The sequence below is a fragment of the Rana temporaria genome, chromosome 11 (assembly GCF_905171775.1).
Source record: "Rana temporaria chromosome 11, aRanTem1.1, whole genome shotgun sequence".
Taxonomy (NCBI): Eukaryota; Metazoa; Chordata; class Amphibia; order Anura; family Ranidae; genus Rana; species Rana temporaria.
In genome coordinates, this window is record NC_053499.1 from 42505700 (window position 1) to 42522264 (window position 16565).

General features: G+C 43.5%; 1 protein-coding gene across 3 annotated transcripts in view; it reads left to right on the forward strand.

The window, feature by feature from the left end:
- Positions 1-14952, forward strand: part of SYT7 (synaptotagmin 7) — a 552734-nt gene extending 537782 nt beyond the window's left edge. For all 3 annotated transcript variants that reach the window (XM_040328431.1, XM_040328433.1, XM_040328434.1), the window contains 2 exons: positions 7036-7235; positions 13375-14952. In XM_040328431.1, the coding sequence (XP_040184365.1) occupies positions 7036-7235; positions 13375-13479 (305 nt within the window). In that variant the 3' untranslated portion in view covers positions 13480-14952. The remainder of the gene's footprint in view (positions 1-7035; positions 7236-13374) is intronic.
- The last annotated feature ends 1613 nt before the right edge of the window (positions 14953-16565 follow it).

The following is a 16565-nucleotide window of genomic DNA, read 5'->3' on the forward strand; positions in this document are numbered from 1 at the left end:
TGTTTTGAATCCTCAAAACAAGATACGACGGCATCTGGGTTAGATCCGACAGGCGTACGTCTTCGTACGCCTTCGGATCTTAGATGCAATTCTTCGGCGTCCGCTGGGTGGCGTTCCCGTCGTTTTCCGCGTCGAGTATGCAAATTAGCTATTTCCGACGATCCACGAACGTACGAGCGGCCATCGCATTCTTTTACGTCGCCTCTAGTTAGCTTTTTTCGGCGTATAGTTAAAGCTGGTGTACGCAATGTTAAGTATGGCCGTCGTCCAATTTTAAAAATGTTATTTTGTTTGCGTAAGTCGTCCGTGAATGGGGCTGGACGCCATTTACGTTCACGGTAAACCAATGACGTCCTTGCGACGTCATTTAGCGCAATGTACGGCGGGAAGTTTTAGGGACGGCACATGCGCAGTTCGTTCGGCGCGGGGACGCGCTTCATTTAAATGAAACACACCCCCTACTCGCCGCATTTGAATTCCGCGCCATTACGCCGCGAGAGATAGACTACACCGCCGTAACTTACGGCGCAAATTCTTTCTGGATTCGAACCAAACACAAGTAAGTTACGGCGGCGTAGCGTATCTGAGATACGCTGCGCCAGGGCAGATCTTTGTGGATCTCCCCCATACTGTATTTGTACCCCATTATGTATTATCTTCTTCTCATTTGATTTTCATTTGATTTTCAACTTTTAGTCAGGTTTATCAATGTATCTCTTTGATTACTTACATACTGTATCTATTTTGAATGGGTGCCATCCCATTTAACATTAGACCCCTTTCACACTGGGTCGTTTTGCAGGCGCTATTGCATTAAAATTGCGCCTGCAAACCGGCCTGAAACAGCCGCTGCTGTCTCTCCAGTGTGAAAGAACCCGAGGGCTTTCACACTGGCCCTGCGTACGCAAATTACGTAGTTTGCATACGTTGGGTTTCGCGTAAGGTTACACATCCTAATAGCAGGCGCAGCCAATGCTATAGGATACCCACGTTCCCGCGTCGCGATATTTAAAATCTACGTCGTTTGCGTAAGTGAATCGTGAATGGCGCTGGACGCCATTCACGTTCACTTTGAAGCAAATGACGTCCTTGCGACGTCATTTGCCGCAATGCACGTCGGGAAAGTTTCCCGACGGAGCATGCGCTCTACGCTCGGCGCGGGAGCGCGCCTAATTTAAATGATTCCCGCCCCCGGCGGGATCATTTACATTGCGCGCGCTTACGCCGGGCAATTTTGCCGGCGCGCCCTCGCAATTTACGGAGCTACTGCTCCGTGAATCAAGGGCAGCGCAAAATATTTGCGGGGGCGCAGGGCAAAATCGTTGCCCTGTGCCTCCGCAAATAAAGCGCAAATGTACCTGAATCTGGGCCAGTGACGCTTTACCGTCGACACTGCCCCCACCCAGTGTCAACGGGGCCTTAAAGTGACACTCCATGTTGATAAAAATTTCTCTCCAGGTTTTATGTGTTGCAAGACATTTTATCAAATTTCATTGTGGGTTCTTACCATTTTTAATCTGCAGATTCTGAGACAGACCTTTCCAGTGAGTTTCTAAAACGCATTGCTAAGTGGGAAAATCTACCAGCTATATTCACTTAATCAGTTTTGCAATAAGAATAACAGCATCTCTGTGAACATATAGAGAGTATATCAACAAATTCGGGGAACACTGGCCTATTTTAAGCTCTGTACAGAAAAGCAGTAGGCCAATAACATGAGCGAGAAGTATGATCTCAGGAGCATTCTGTACAAAGAGCATTGTTGTTATTGTTGCAAGTAATCAAAATTGGAATTATTGATCATTTAAAAAAAAACAGTTGGCTGCAGATTGAAATAGAAAGGTAACTTGTTTTTCCATTAAAATGTAGGATTTCATTTTAAAGGGAATGGGGATGGTAATGGCACCTCTGTCGGGTCCCCATTGGAAAGATTTGCCCTCACCTTCTGTCACTAAAACAAGGAGTAGACAGATTTTCTCCATCAAGATGCACACAGCGATCAAAAATGTTTTTTATCAGTATACAGTAAAACCTTGGATTGTGAGCATAATTCGTTCCAGAAACGTGCTTGTAATCCAAAGCACTTGTATATCAAAGCAAATTTTCCAATAAGAAATAATGGAAACTCAAATGATTTGTTCCACAACCATTTATTCATAAGTCCTTCAGTTTATAGTCCATATAAAAAGATTATAGCATAGTGACCAGGTTGTGTAACCATAAAATGCCCATCCACAAATGGCCTCCACAAGGGGATTAGAAGCAAAATCCAGCAGGAGCTACAGAGTATTAAAGAGATGAGAGGCGCCTCTAAGTGTAGCAATATGTTGCTAAATGTTGTACCTTCAATGTAACCATATTGCTACACTAAGGCCACGTACACACGACCAGACATGTCCGATGAAAACGGTCCGTTTTCATCGGACATGTCTGCTGGCTGAATTTGGTCTGATGTGTGTACACACCATCAGACCAAATTCCACGCGGACAAAATACGCGGTGACGTGGCGGCGACGAGGACGCGGCGTCGTGCGCGAACCCGGAAGTTCAATGCTTCCACGCATGCGTCGAATTACTTTGACGCATGCGCGGGATTTCGGGCCAGCGGACATGTCCGATGAGTCGTACTGACCATCGGACATGTCCGACGGACAGGCTTCCAAGTTTCTTAGCATGCTAAGAAACTTTTGTCGGCTGGAAACCTGTCCGCTAGGCCAGAAAACTGTCAGGTCGGCCCTACACACGGTCGGACATGTCCGCGGAAACTGGTCTGGTCGTGTGTACGAGGCCTTAGAGGCGCCTCTCTTTTATACTCAGTTGTGACTTGACGCTACTCTTATATGAAGACATCGCTTGTATATCAAGTCAAAATGTATTTAAAAATGTAGCTTGTCTTGCAAAACGCTCTCAAACCAAGTTACTCTCAAACCAAAGTTTTACTGTACTAATTTTGCTATATTTTCTTCCATTGGTGTTATATCCTTACTTCCTATCCTATAGTATCACAGGTACAGAAACAAAGAGAAATCTCACATAAAGGATCACAATAAATCTAACAGAGGTCCAACCTTTTCACATTCTATGCACACCTAAATAAAAAAAACATTCAATACTATTACTAATTATTTCCATTTTTCTTTGCAGCAAGCTGTGTTATTTTTTTTTAAAATTATACTACTTTGTAGCAGCTTCATATATCCATCTTTTTTAACAAATAAGGAGTTGTTCTTTAAATCAAAAAAATTGAATAGTTTGGAGTTATTCATCAGAACAATAGAAAGGAAAGTGGCAACTGGCAAGGCTTTATTCAGTAATCACAAAGACCTGTATGCTATGATTGTGTCTAAGGTTAGCTGATGACAGCACGATGGAAGAACAAGTGCCACATAACTGGTATGGGAGAGCCAGGGAAGCTTTTAGTCACAGAAATACAGTTTTGAGGGAAGTGGCGATGCAAGGAAGGTTACGGGAAAGGTTACACACGCTGAGTTACATTTATGCAATTCTGCTTCTATTAATATATATCATGCATGTAACATTTCCACATAAGTTGGATTCATTGTTTTATAACTTATTTTGATGAAAAATGTATCAGATTCAGTATTCCACATAAGGGTTCATTTATACCTCATTTTCCTACATGGACAAAATGCAAGAATAAGAAAAGCCTTAGGTTTTTGTAATAGGACCTGTTCAGACTAACAAATTGCATTGCAATGCGTTGAAGAATGTTTTGGATTTAGGGTGTTCTGATCTGTATTGCCAACACTGTGCAACATGTCTAAAACAAATCAATGGACATCAACAAAGCATATGCTAAAACATGCAAAATTGTGTGAATTAGCCCTGAATCCAAGACCCCAGGGTACTTAACTTAACTCTGGTGATCCTAAAACTAATTATAGCCAAAAACATGTAGATATATATTGATTTCTCTCGTTCAGCCTACAAGCTGAACCCAAACAATGACTATGCACAATTGCACATCTCCCCTACTTTTCTCGAATTCTCGGCCTCACCCTTGAGTCTTAAGCCCTGTACCTCCCCTCGGTTTTCTCTGCGGTGGGAAAGCCGAGAACCCGGCACAAAAACTGCCATGGAGCTTTGGCCGGGAATCCCGGCCGTGTGTATGCTCCTTCGGCATTGCCTCGCAGTGTTTCCCATAGGTCAAGCCCCATACACACTATCAGTTTTCCTGCAGGTTTTTCTATTCAGGTTTACCAAAACCATCTAATATGAGGTCAAACCTTAAGAGTTTCAATTTGTATGCAATCAGGCAGGCTCTTGCACTACATGGTTTTGGTAAACCTGAAGAGAAAAACCTGCAGGAAAACTGATAGTGTGTATGGGGGCTTAAGTAGTAAATCTGGCGATAAAAAAAACGCCGGGAATCCAGACAAAAAAAATAGAGAGCAGGCTCTCTATTTTCCAGCCGGGTTTCCCGGCTGTTTTCCTGACGGGAAAATTGCGAGGAAGCATACACACATCCAGTTTTCCCAGCCAAAAGCTCTCCTGCCAGGAAAACCGGTCGTGTGTACGAGGCTTTAGAATCCATGCAAAGTGCTCCTCTTTTAGATGGGTTCTTTAAAGCAATAATTTCGAAAAGTGGTGATAGGTAGTCTGAAGAATGATCTTTGGGGAATGAGAACAGGAGAATCCGCTTGCAGGTTTCTCTGTGCTTTTACAAGGGTTGAGAAAGGTGTGTAAATAACAATGTGGCTTTATGGCTATTTACTTACTCTTACTATGCCTTTCAGCAGTCACACAGTTGGTTTTATTAAAGGCCTTTAAGAAATGTCCCTTTGCCCAAATAAACATTAAAATGGCACTTTCATAAATTGTCCCGAGCCAAAAGTTACAAACATTGTTTAAATTAAAATATTATTGTACTTACTTGCCCATAATCTGTGTTAGCCATGGGCATTCTGACTTGTCAACATGGCAGTACTAATAGGTTGCTGTGAAGGAGGTATGCATGATTGGCAGTAGTGTTCTCTAGGGGATATGCTGGGATAGAAACAGGGAGCTGCAAACAGTCTTTGGAGAATAGTAGAAAGCTGACAACAGGTGACACTTTTTTGTCCAGTGGTTTCTGGGTAGCTGCTTCTCCCTTCTGCACCAGGTCTTTAGGAGGACACTAGAGTCACACTAATGTCACATAGTAGGGTGACCAGATGTCCCTGGACTGAAAACAATGTCCCCGGATCAATTATGTCCCGGTTTTGTCCCTGGGTTGGATTTGAACAGGGGCCCAGGCAATTTCAGTCAGTGCAGAATTAAAAAAAAATCGCTCTGCTACTCCTACTAGCTTAAGGGGTGTATTTTTTCCATTATCTGTGCCCCTTTCTGATGATCATGTGCTGAATGAAGGGACTATTTCTGTTTCGGGCACATGCCCATTCTGCTTCCGCTCACATATTGGGTAAAGTCCGGGCCAGCCGCCTGCCTGCTTATCTCCTTGCTTTCCTCCGCTCCCCACCCAGTAGTAGCTGGGGGCCCAGAGAGCGAGACTTGAGAGGCTGTGAGGTAGCTCAGACAGGCAGCGATGGGCAGAGAGAGGCAGCTGAGCTCAGCTGACAGTGTCCAGCATCAGGAACAGAGGGGAAGCAGATCCAATCGTGGGGCTGCCAGTGCCTTCAAGGCTTCAACACAGGTGTGCTTTAGGGGTGTCTCTGTGATTGCGAATAGACTACATTGCACTGTGTCTGTCTCTCTGGCATAATGGATGGTATCATAACTCGCAGGCAGCTGATTTTGTTAACGCATTGGTCAAAATCAGCACCCAGCAGCCATTGTAATAGATTAATTAATTTCCTGACACAATTTCTCAGGTTGAAACCCATCCTGCCGTTTGTCCAAATTATAAAGTGAGAGCATGCAAACCAGAGAGAGATTTCACATCCTCACCTTTCAGCTTTCAACCAGCTAGAGGAAGAGGAAGTCCTCCTCACTATAGTTTTATTAGCCACATGAAATCACAAGGCATACAGTTGATTGGTTCACATTATACAGACACACCCACTAATCCTCCCACTTACCCACCCCCTGTGTGGTTTGTCCTTGGTATGAAGCCATCATTGGTTAGTTCATATAGGGATGGTTTCCTGTTCCATGTTCTTCTTGGAAATCCTCATGTCATAAAGAGTCCATTGTCAGCTCAGCAAGTTTCCTCCACAAGCTTTCAGGAGATCCGAGTGAAAAGGAGGGGGAGGGGAAGGCTTTCCTGTTACAATTGAGGAACTCAGGAGGGAGGAGGGACGAAGTGGGAGCGAAGAGTGGAGAGTGGGGGGGAATGACATCTGCTCTTCATTTCAAATGGTAACTTTTTACAATGTAATATCTGCTTCTTCATATTTTCAATGCTGGGTTCATAACTTTAAAACAATATCTGATATAAAATCCTCAAGGAAAATAAGCAGTATTGATCATTCCCATACATAAAAACAAATAAACAGTATAAGGAATATAGGAAAGAGAAACATTTCAGTGATTCTAATCATAACACAAAATAACATTTTCATTTTAGCACGTCCATCACACCATGTTATGTGACACACTGTGACAGAGCCAGCCAGAGCCATAATAGAGTCCCTGCTGCCTGTGAGTTATCATAATGCTGATGATCTTAACCAGTTGCTGACCACGCCATAGCAGATTTACTGCTACAGGGAGGTTGCATTGCCTGGGATCATGTGTGTATATATACGTGATCCCAGTGGGTCCAGACTCCATGTCCGCCGGTACCTGCCGATCATTCTGAACACAGACAGGATGGCAGTCAACTGGGGTTGAATGGGCAGGCACCAAAAAACAGATGGTTAACATCACATCAGGAAATGCCTTCAGAAACATGATAAATCTGTTAAACTGTAAATGCACTGCTTATCCCTAACGTGTCAGTTTCACTTTACAGGATTTATCACATAAATAGATTTAGCAGGGATTTATATGCTGGAAGAGTGAGAAGCATGTAGTGAAATTGTAACACAAAAACACTGAATAATAACTAATTAGTGCTTGCATTCACTTCTTTAGATCCTTATGTAAAGGTTTGGCTTATGTGCAAGGACAAGAGGGTTGAGAAGAAAAAGACAGTGGTTATGAAGAGGTGTCTAAATCCCATCTTTAACGAGTCCTTCATCTTTGATATCCCCACCGAAAAACTCAGAGAGACCACCATAATCATAACCGTCATGGATAAAGACAGGCTTAGTCGTAACGATGTCATTGGCAAGGTAAGTGTGATGGGATGCATTATTTTTTACACGTTGTGAGTTGCGTATTTGTGATGTCAGTAATATCAAATGATCATTTAACTTACTTATCAAAGGTAATCATTATTCCTCATGATGTCATTGCAATTGGTTGAGGGGTTGCCTTATTTCTGGTATCGGGACCCCTAGAAGCAAAGTAGGCGGCAGGGAGGGGGGAAAAAAAACAACAAAAAAAGTCTGGTGCCAGGAAACCGGGATGTGTGACGAATGGGAATAAAACTTGAAGTCCTACATTAGCCCAATCAGCTGCTGTATGGAGGAACACACCAGGAGAGATGTGATGACAGTGTACAATCAAAAGCAACCATGCAAAGAAGCGCTGTATGGGCCAAGTCTTGTGCGGACAAATTAAACAGGCAAAAATCAATGAACAAGGGAGGGGGGGGACACTCTGCATGCCAACCTGCAAGACAAAGGCATAATGAGCTGGTATGCATAACATACTATCTCCTTATGAATTACTTACCTTAGATCGAAGCCCCCAAAGCGGTCTTCGTCTCCCCCTCCGGCAGCGACATCTCCCCCGGGGGTTACTTCCGGGTATCGAGGATCCAGCTCTGTGATTGGCCAGAGCCGCGATGACGTCACTCACATGAATGCACGCGGGAGCCGCCGGGAACGGCACCCAGACTGATGCAACGGCACATAGGTGCCATTGCTTCAGTTTGCACCAGTGCGCATGTGCCAGGATATCTCCTAAACCGTACAGGTTTGAGAGATATCCTGGGTAACTACAGGTAAACCTTAATATAGGCTTACCTGTAGCATAAAGTGGTTGTTAAGGGTTCACAACAACTTGAAGTGTCTCTAACTGATGCCAAAAGTATGCTGCATATGCGCATTAAAGGTCATTGACACAGGTCTTTATAAAAAAAGAGTTCCGGTATTTTACTAGCAGCCTTGGCAGGCATCTGGGGCATCAGGCAGGACCCATGTGATTGGGTGCAGCGATGCCATTAGTCAGAAATGTTGTGATGTACCCACTAGCTGCCTTGTGAAAGGATATACTGTATATACTGTAGTATGCACACATTCAATGTCTTATAGAAACATGCTTGTTATGCTCACTGTGGAACCTAAGGGGTTACAAAGGGGTTACTCCTCTGCGTTGTGTAAAAAGGATGTTTGATCCTGTCTTCTCTGCTCCTCCTCTTCTTCCACAGTGCCCAAAACATGTCCAGGTAACACAGAGTTAGTGGAGTCAGGCTGCACATGTTCACTTTGGTGTGTATTGCTCAGGGGTGTTTTTTTTCTTGGGAGGGTGCATGTGATTAGCACAGGGCCAATCAGCACTGTCCAGACACAAGGTCAGGGGTCCTGCATCCTAATAGGACAGCCAATGCAGTATGAAAACTTTAACCAGGCACTGATTAAAGTCTTAACGAGGAAGTAAACCCTCATGGGTTTTACTTCCTTTTTTGTTCCCTGCAAAGTAAAAGCATGCTATGCTATGCATACTAGCACATTATGTGAGACTTACCTGCAAACGAAGCCCGCGCTGTCCCTGCTGGAGGCGGCCGCTTCCATGTTCACCCCTCTTTCTTCTGGTCCCACAGACTCCGGCTCTGTGACTGGCCGGAGTCACGTATTGTCACTCCCACACATGCACACGGGAGCCACCAGTCACTGCACTCGCTAGTGAAGAAACGGCTTGGAGGGCCGTTTCTTTACAGCGCATGCGCCAGTGACATCCTCAGCGCAGTACAAAGTTATTATCTCCTACGCGGTGCACGTTAGAAGATATTTACTGTACCTATAGGTAAGCCTTATTATAGGGTTACCTATAGGTACAACTTGAAAATGGAGGTTTACAACCTCTTTAAGACTGCTATATACTGCTGATGAGATAATGGATTTAGCAGTTTATATTTATTAAAATGATTGCATTTCCATGTTCTGTGTACTGTGGGAAACCAGAGATAGTAAATGCAGAGTCTGGGGTTTAGTAAACACTTTAATAAGAGTGAAAAATACAAAAGGTGTTAAAAGGTGCAATGATCCTAAAAAGGCAGAAATGTTAACTGTAAATTTTATAGGTGCAGATACATTTAACTGTCTCTAATATAACTGGTTCACAGTAACAGTTTTCAAAACCCTGTTGCATTAAAAAAAATAAAAGGACACTTCCAGTTAACTGATGGAGAGACATCAGAGAGAAATGGGTCAAGTGTTCATCATAGCCAATTCTCAGAAGCATCAATCTGTGCTTTATTCTGATGTGGCAGAGGTTCTCAATTGAAGTCTTCCCAGTGATATCAACTGAGATCCAGGAGGAAGGTGCTACTAGTTTGTTAAACTGCTTACGGTAGATGTAAATCCTCTCGAAAAAAAAAAAAAAAAAAGAAAACAAAATACCTTATTTTAATGTTTTTTTTTTTTTTTTTTGGTATCCACATGGTTGTTGTGAGGGCTGTGGGCAGAGCTTTTTTTTTATCAGTGTCTACATCTTCTGGCGACCTCCCACCATGTTGCAGGACTGTAGAGCAGTGGTCATCAGAAGGTTTAGGATAGTGGTCATCAAGCCTGTCCTCCAGGCCCACTAACAGGCCAGGTTTGCAAGATAACTGAAATACATGACAGGTGATATCATTTGCTGCTCAGTGATTGCAGTATTCTAGTCTGCATCTCCCCAAGGTAATACATAAAACCTGGCCTGTTAGGCTGCATTCACACCTGAGCGTTTTGTCGCCTGAAGCGCGACGCTCAAAAACGCTAGAGGGGAAAAAATACATTATTCCCTATGGAGATGGTTCACATCTCCACTCCAGAACGCCCGACGCCGAATGCCTGAAGCTCAAACAAGTTCCGGACCCTTTTTTGTCGCGCATATCGGGCAGTTTAGGCGTTTTTGAGCGTTTCCATTACCCATAGAAAGTAATGGAAATGCTTGATTCAAGCGACTAGCGCGACAACGAGCATTTGCTACGGGCATTTCGTCGCTTTAATCAATAGAACATTTCACCCAGGCAGAAGATAAAAAAAATCTACCAACATAGCAACAAGTGATGAAAAGATGATAATTTTTCCTATTGGCTAAAATAAAAAACGTCGAAGTACAAAAACGTCGGACGACGCTGTATGCAAACGCGCAAATAAGCATGAATACACGCGACAAAACGCCGGAAAAAAACGCCCGAAAAAACGACCGAACGACCTACGCTCAGGTGTGAATGCAGCCTAAGTGGGCACAGAGGACAGGGTTGATGACCACTGCTGTAGAGAAAACTGTTGACTGAGAGCCGATAGTAGCTGAGTAATGCAATGCAAGATCTTTCGGGCACACTGTGCGTCAGTGCACAACGGGTTAACAATGCTACACAGCATTAAGAGACTGTTATTAGCATTGTCACCCCATTATAGAAAGGGCAAGAAAAACTGGTATTTACCAGACATTTATTAACCATAAATAATTAAAACCAGGATAACTACACCGCATGCATAAATTGAGCTAATTGTGCAGTTTTAATATTAGGATTTACAGGCTTTTTAGACCAGTACCCAAACTATCCAACCATTGAAGTAGCATGGCTGATATTAATACTTTACAAATCACCTTAACCCTTAGAAATCGAACCTGCAAGTTGCATTTTAAGGGCTCGCCATCGTCTTCTATGAGGACATGTCCTTCCAGAGGACAGAACTGACCCTGGAGCATTCTGTGTTATATACAGTAAATCAAATTCCAAGGACATCTGCCACTACTATATAATCATCTATAAGTGTAGATCTCCCATCAAACCTTCAGCTATATTATAGCGGTGTCATTCCTCAGGCTGTTGCATCCTTCAGGAACTAAAGGAGATCAATTAACCCTCATACCATCAGGCTTCATGGCAGTTATGTATACTGTTGTGCCAATAGTGAATACCCTATGATCTTGTGTTCAATCTATTGATTTTTTAACCTGCCTTCACTGTAAATAATATGCATGGAAAGATCAAAGTAGGAAATGTGAAACATGTTAAGGGATTTACATACAAGTGTGTGGGATTTTGAAGTGATGGAGGCAGATGTGGCAAGCCTGGGAAGGGATTTGTACAGCGCAGTGACAGATGAGGGGGGTGACAGCAGCTCTTTGCATGGATTGGAGATAGGACAGATGTGTTAATTGGATGCCAAATACAAGGGAGCTGCAGGTGGATTACAGTCAGAAATTATATATATGAAAAATGAATGTGAAGCACCATAGTCAGTAAGTTGATATAACAAAATAAAGACAGTGCCTAGGCAACCGTTTTTCACTACTGTTGTCAGAGGAAAGAGAACACAATGAAATATGCATATTATATTATATTGCAACATAAGACAATTGGTGGGGAACTTTAGGTTAGTTGAACTGAGCAGTGATGTACAGTAAATGTGAACACACAGCAATCCTTTTTCTTAATATAGTTCAGCACGTCAGGCTCTGTAGTAGTGGTGTAACATGGGTTTCGGGTGTAGTAAATGATGATGTGCCCATTGTCTTCAAAACGCCCTTATATATCTCTTTTGCCTTCAAAAGCTTATTTACATCCATTTCCTAACTAAAAGATATACCCATTGGAAAGGCTGGTAGACCCAGGCTTGTAAATATATATATATACACTGATCCGGATGCATATAAAGATATAGTAAAATGACAACAGTGGACTTTGGCTTTGCTTCTGTTCTGCATACAGTCTGTTAGCCTTGGCTTTGATAAGAAGCTGGTAGATCCTCCAGCTGTCTTGGACTACATATTCCACTATGCCCTGCCAGCTACTTTGCTAATCTAATCTAAACTTATTTGGCTTATGAGAACCCTTAATTCCACAACGTCTAAAAATCTAATAGTTATCTGCCACTACTTCATGATATAGCAGAACAAGCATTTAAGCCTAGTACACACAGGCCAAATGTTGAGCGGCATCGTCTCGTTCAATAGAAACCAGCCAACATTCGGCCCGTGCATACTAGGCTTAAAGTGGTTTTAAACCTTTGTGTTTTTTCAACTTAATGCATCCTATGCATTAAGGTGAAAAAACACCTTGCCCCCACCGAGGCCCCATTTTACTTACCCGAGCCCCGAATCCCTGTGGGCGTGAGCCCACGTTGCTTTCCCCCAGGTCTTGTTGGCTCTTCATTGGATGATTGATAGCAGTGCAGCAATTGGCTCCTGCTGCTGTCAATCAAATCCAATGACGCGGCCGCCAATTGTATGGCACAGGAACGCGCCCGCAAGGTAACCCCCGCGGGAGACAGCTTCCCAGAGGGGGTTAGCTCTTGCGGGGAGGAGCCGCGAGAGCCGCCGTAGGACCCCAGAAGAGGACGATCAGGGCCACTCTGTGCAAAACGAACTGCACAGTGGAGGTAAGTATGATATGTTTGTTTTTTAATAATAGCGGAACCTTTACAACCCCTTTAATTGCTTGTTCTGCTATATCATGAAATAGTGGCAAATAACTATAAGGCCCAGTACACACGACCGAACATGTCTGCTGAAACTGGTCCGCGGACCAGTTTTAGCAGACATGTTCGGTCGTGTGTACGGCCGACCGGACAGGTTTCCAGCGGACATTTGTCCAGCCGACCGTTTTCCAGCGGACAAATGTTTCTTAGCATGCTAAGAAACATGTCCACTGGAAGCCTGTCCGTCGGACATGTTCAGTCGTCTGTACAGACTCACCGTACATGTCCGCTCGGCCGCCATCCCTCGCATGCGTCGGAAGCATTGACCTTCCAGGGATGCGCACGTCACCGCGTAATCATCGCAGCGACAGCGCGGCCACCTCACCGCGTATAGTGTACACGCGGATTTCTGTCTGATGGTGTGTACAACCATCAGACAGAAATCTCCGGGCGGACATGTCCGCTGAAAACGATCCGGCGGACCGATTTCAGCGGACAGTCCGTCCGTGTGTACGAGGCCTTAGAGCTTTAGATCTGTCGAAGTAGCATGACTGAAAAAGGTCTGCCAACTAACTGACCGGAGTGTTCTGGAGTGGAGGGTAAACAGTTGTAATATCACAACTTCACATTGTGTCCAGCCAGCTTCTAGCATAGTAAGCAAATTGTTTATAGCTCTTGTTTACAGATATAAATGAGCTCATATTCTCTTCTTACTGACCATTCTTTGCAGATCTACCTATCTTGGAAGAGCGGTCCTGGAGAGGTGAAACACTGGAAAGATATGATTTCCCATCCAAGAACAGCTGTAGCACAATGGCACCAACTCAAGGCCTGAATTGGCGGCTTTTCTGCACTCTGATCTCCTGCAGTCTTCGGTTACCTCCAACAAAACCAACGCATTGGCCGAGCTCTTACTGTCTGCACAAAAACAACCTGCAGGCTTCCAAAGGAACAGCCAGCTTGGAACTCTGGGTAACAGGATGCCTTGGGGCCAGCCTGTGCCATCTGCAGCTTTTCAACAAGGACCGTGCTTCAAAACTCTCCTTATATTTGTTATACTAGGCACAGCTGCAGTTTCCTTCTGGCCTCATGAAGAGCGGCATCTCCCATACAGTGTTACAGAGACGCTGAGAAGGGCAGGACGGGCTTATCCCGCAGGAAACCTCTCTCTCTCTCTCTCTAGGCTAAGCCTGCAAACTTTCCACGGCTTCTACAAATACATGCTGGCCACAGCAGCACTGTAGTGTGCCTATGGTGGTTGTCAATATAACAGCTCACTTTTTGTAGTGGTGCAAAGGTGCAATGAACCCTATGAAGTTTTTTTAGGGTATTTTCTTTTCTTTATAGAAAGCAGAGATAAAGAGCAATACCTGTGTTATTGCTTCTTAGAAACCTCCTTACGTGCCACTTAATGGAGCACAAAGGTAGGTTTAGGGTGGATTCATCTCCACAAACTCTTTGCTGTACGTGTGGTTGTCAGTGTCCGATGTGCATTAAGCAATGTGTGATTGTGAGTGTGTATGTGAGTGTGAATGTTCTCTTTTTTCTCCCCCTCTCTGCTCACCTTTTTCCCTTTTCGCGGGAACGGGATGATGCTCTGATGCACCTGCCTATCTTCGTACCGTGATTCTTTGTAGCTTTGTTTGTTGCCTATTTTTTATTTTACATTCTGTTTTCCACTAAATAGGTTATTTTTCAGAGTTTCGCTATAAAAAAAAAAGAAAAATGTTTTTTAAAAAAAAATGTCAGTCACAGGCAATGTTTTAAATGGGAGAACTCTGAACCGAGACTATCAATGTTGTCTAGATTTTTTAGCGTGTCGGTATTGGGTAGCCAACGTTTTGCTGCCAGTGAGGCCCCTTATTCGTTCATTCCATCCCTCTCTGGCAGCAAGAATTTTTTTTGTCAGAGCCAAAGAGGATGCTGCCCCTGTTCAAGCACATGGCGCTCTGTGTTCCCAATCTCCTGGAAAGAATACTGGTGCAGTCCCCTTCTCTCCTGGTGATCACGTGATGTAATCTGTTTGTATCAGGGCCCTCTTGCCTTTTAAGCATCACCAGCCATTTTGTCTTCCAGGATGAGGCCTTGGAAGTTCCCAGGCTCTCTTATTCGCTAGGCTCCAGAGTCCCATGTATAAAGTCAAATCTAACCAAGTTGTAAGTATGACAAGTTGATTATGGTATCAATGTGGAAACAAGAGGAAATACCTACTGTACTTTAAAAATAAATTATTTTCACCAGTTCTCATTCTGTTTGAGCTAAAGGATAAAAACTAAGATGAAATAAATGCTGTAAAATCTAAACACAAGATTATATTGATTTGGACTATTTCATTCTTACACCCTGACTGATCTGTCAAAACACACTCTTCTATCATTTATCCAAGCAGCTTATAATATAAAATAATAAAGAACTATGATACGGTATAATAATGCTGAACTTGAGACAAGCCGCTAAATGCATTGTTGAAATATACGGTACATACATTTTTTAGCCAAAAGTTTGTGGACACCTGACTTTCACAGTTACAGTAAATGCAAGAATTTAAAGAATAATAAAGTAACATACACTTATAAACGTGCGCCCACATGCAGTTCTGTAGTACACATCTCAACAAAGACCTAAGCCGGCCATAGATGGAGCGATTTTATTTTCTGCAACCACAGATTGCAGGAAAGAAAATCACTTCCGCGGAGCTATTGTGTTCCCCAGTGGGGGGGGGGGAACTGTCCTGGCCAGGAGGACACACAGTGATTATTGTTAGCGGCTATAGTCGCTAGTGATAATAGCATGATAAAATCCAACAGGATGGTTATACCCAAGTTAATCGATCAATCAACTTGGCTACATTCAGCCTGACCATACATGATTCAAATCTTGGCCGGCCCTTGCTAAATCAGCCTAGATTCAATCCGTCTAAGGCTGGCCTAAGTTCATATGAGCTACTTGGCACACAATAGAGAGCACTTTTAAAGCCACTCACCAGGTGTGAAAGGGGATACTTATTTGAACAGCTCAATGCACACCTCCATGCTCTGTTCATGTGTGTTTGGGCTGCACTTTCTCAATCACAAACTGCAGACAGGGTCTATGCCGCACTTGCACGTCTCACTTGTGTAGGGCCAGTGGTCGCGCTTCAGCGACTTCAGTGCTAGGAGTGGCCAGCAGTCTAGTAGAAGTAATAAAGTTATTTTCTTAGTCGTACATTATGGGAAACAGAATAGTATTTTAAAAAACATAAACAGGTGTACACTATGGAGATATTGTTTGTCCGAGCACTAATGGAATCACTGTTTAAACAAGGCACCTAATCCCAAAAAAAGATATTGAATTTTGGAGCAGGGGGGAAAGGGATAATAAGGTGTAGTAGTAATGATGAGAAAGACATTTTTTTTTTACAAAAATACAAAATGTTTTTATTACATAGAAACCAAAATGGATCAATTTAAAATGAATGGTGGTCATCGAAAAACATATAAATAACACATGGAAAACGCAAATTCCCTACCCGATTCTTGTACTGTCGGCGGTGATCAGTGCGTGGGGAAGTTACAAGCACCGATCACCGCTGATTTTAAAGCAGCTGAAAGCCGCCGTGTGTATCCCGTGTATGCCGCCGTATGTATCCTGTGTATGCCGCCGCGTGTATATGCCGCCGTGTTTCTCTCCCCTTTGGTGCTCCTTCACCACCCCCTGGAAATGTCAGGATGGAGAGCGGGGTAGGAGCCGGTAAGTCCGGCTCCTTACTGCTCCGAATAGACAGAGTCAGTGATCACTGACTCTGTCCATTCACATAACTGAAACATTGTAACCTGTGTTTACAAATGTTTCAGTTTATGAATGAAGAGAAGACTACTAGCCAGATTCAGGTAGAGATACGACGGCGTATCTACTGATAACTCCGAATCTGCGCCGTCGTAT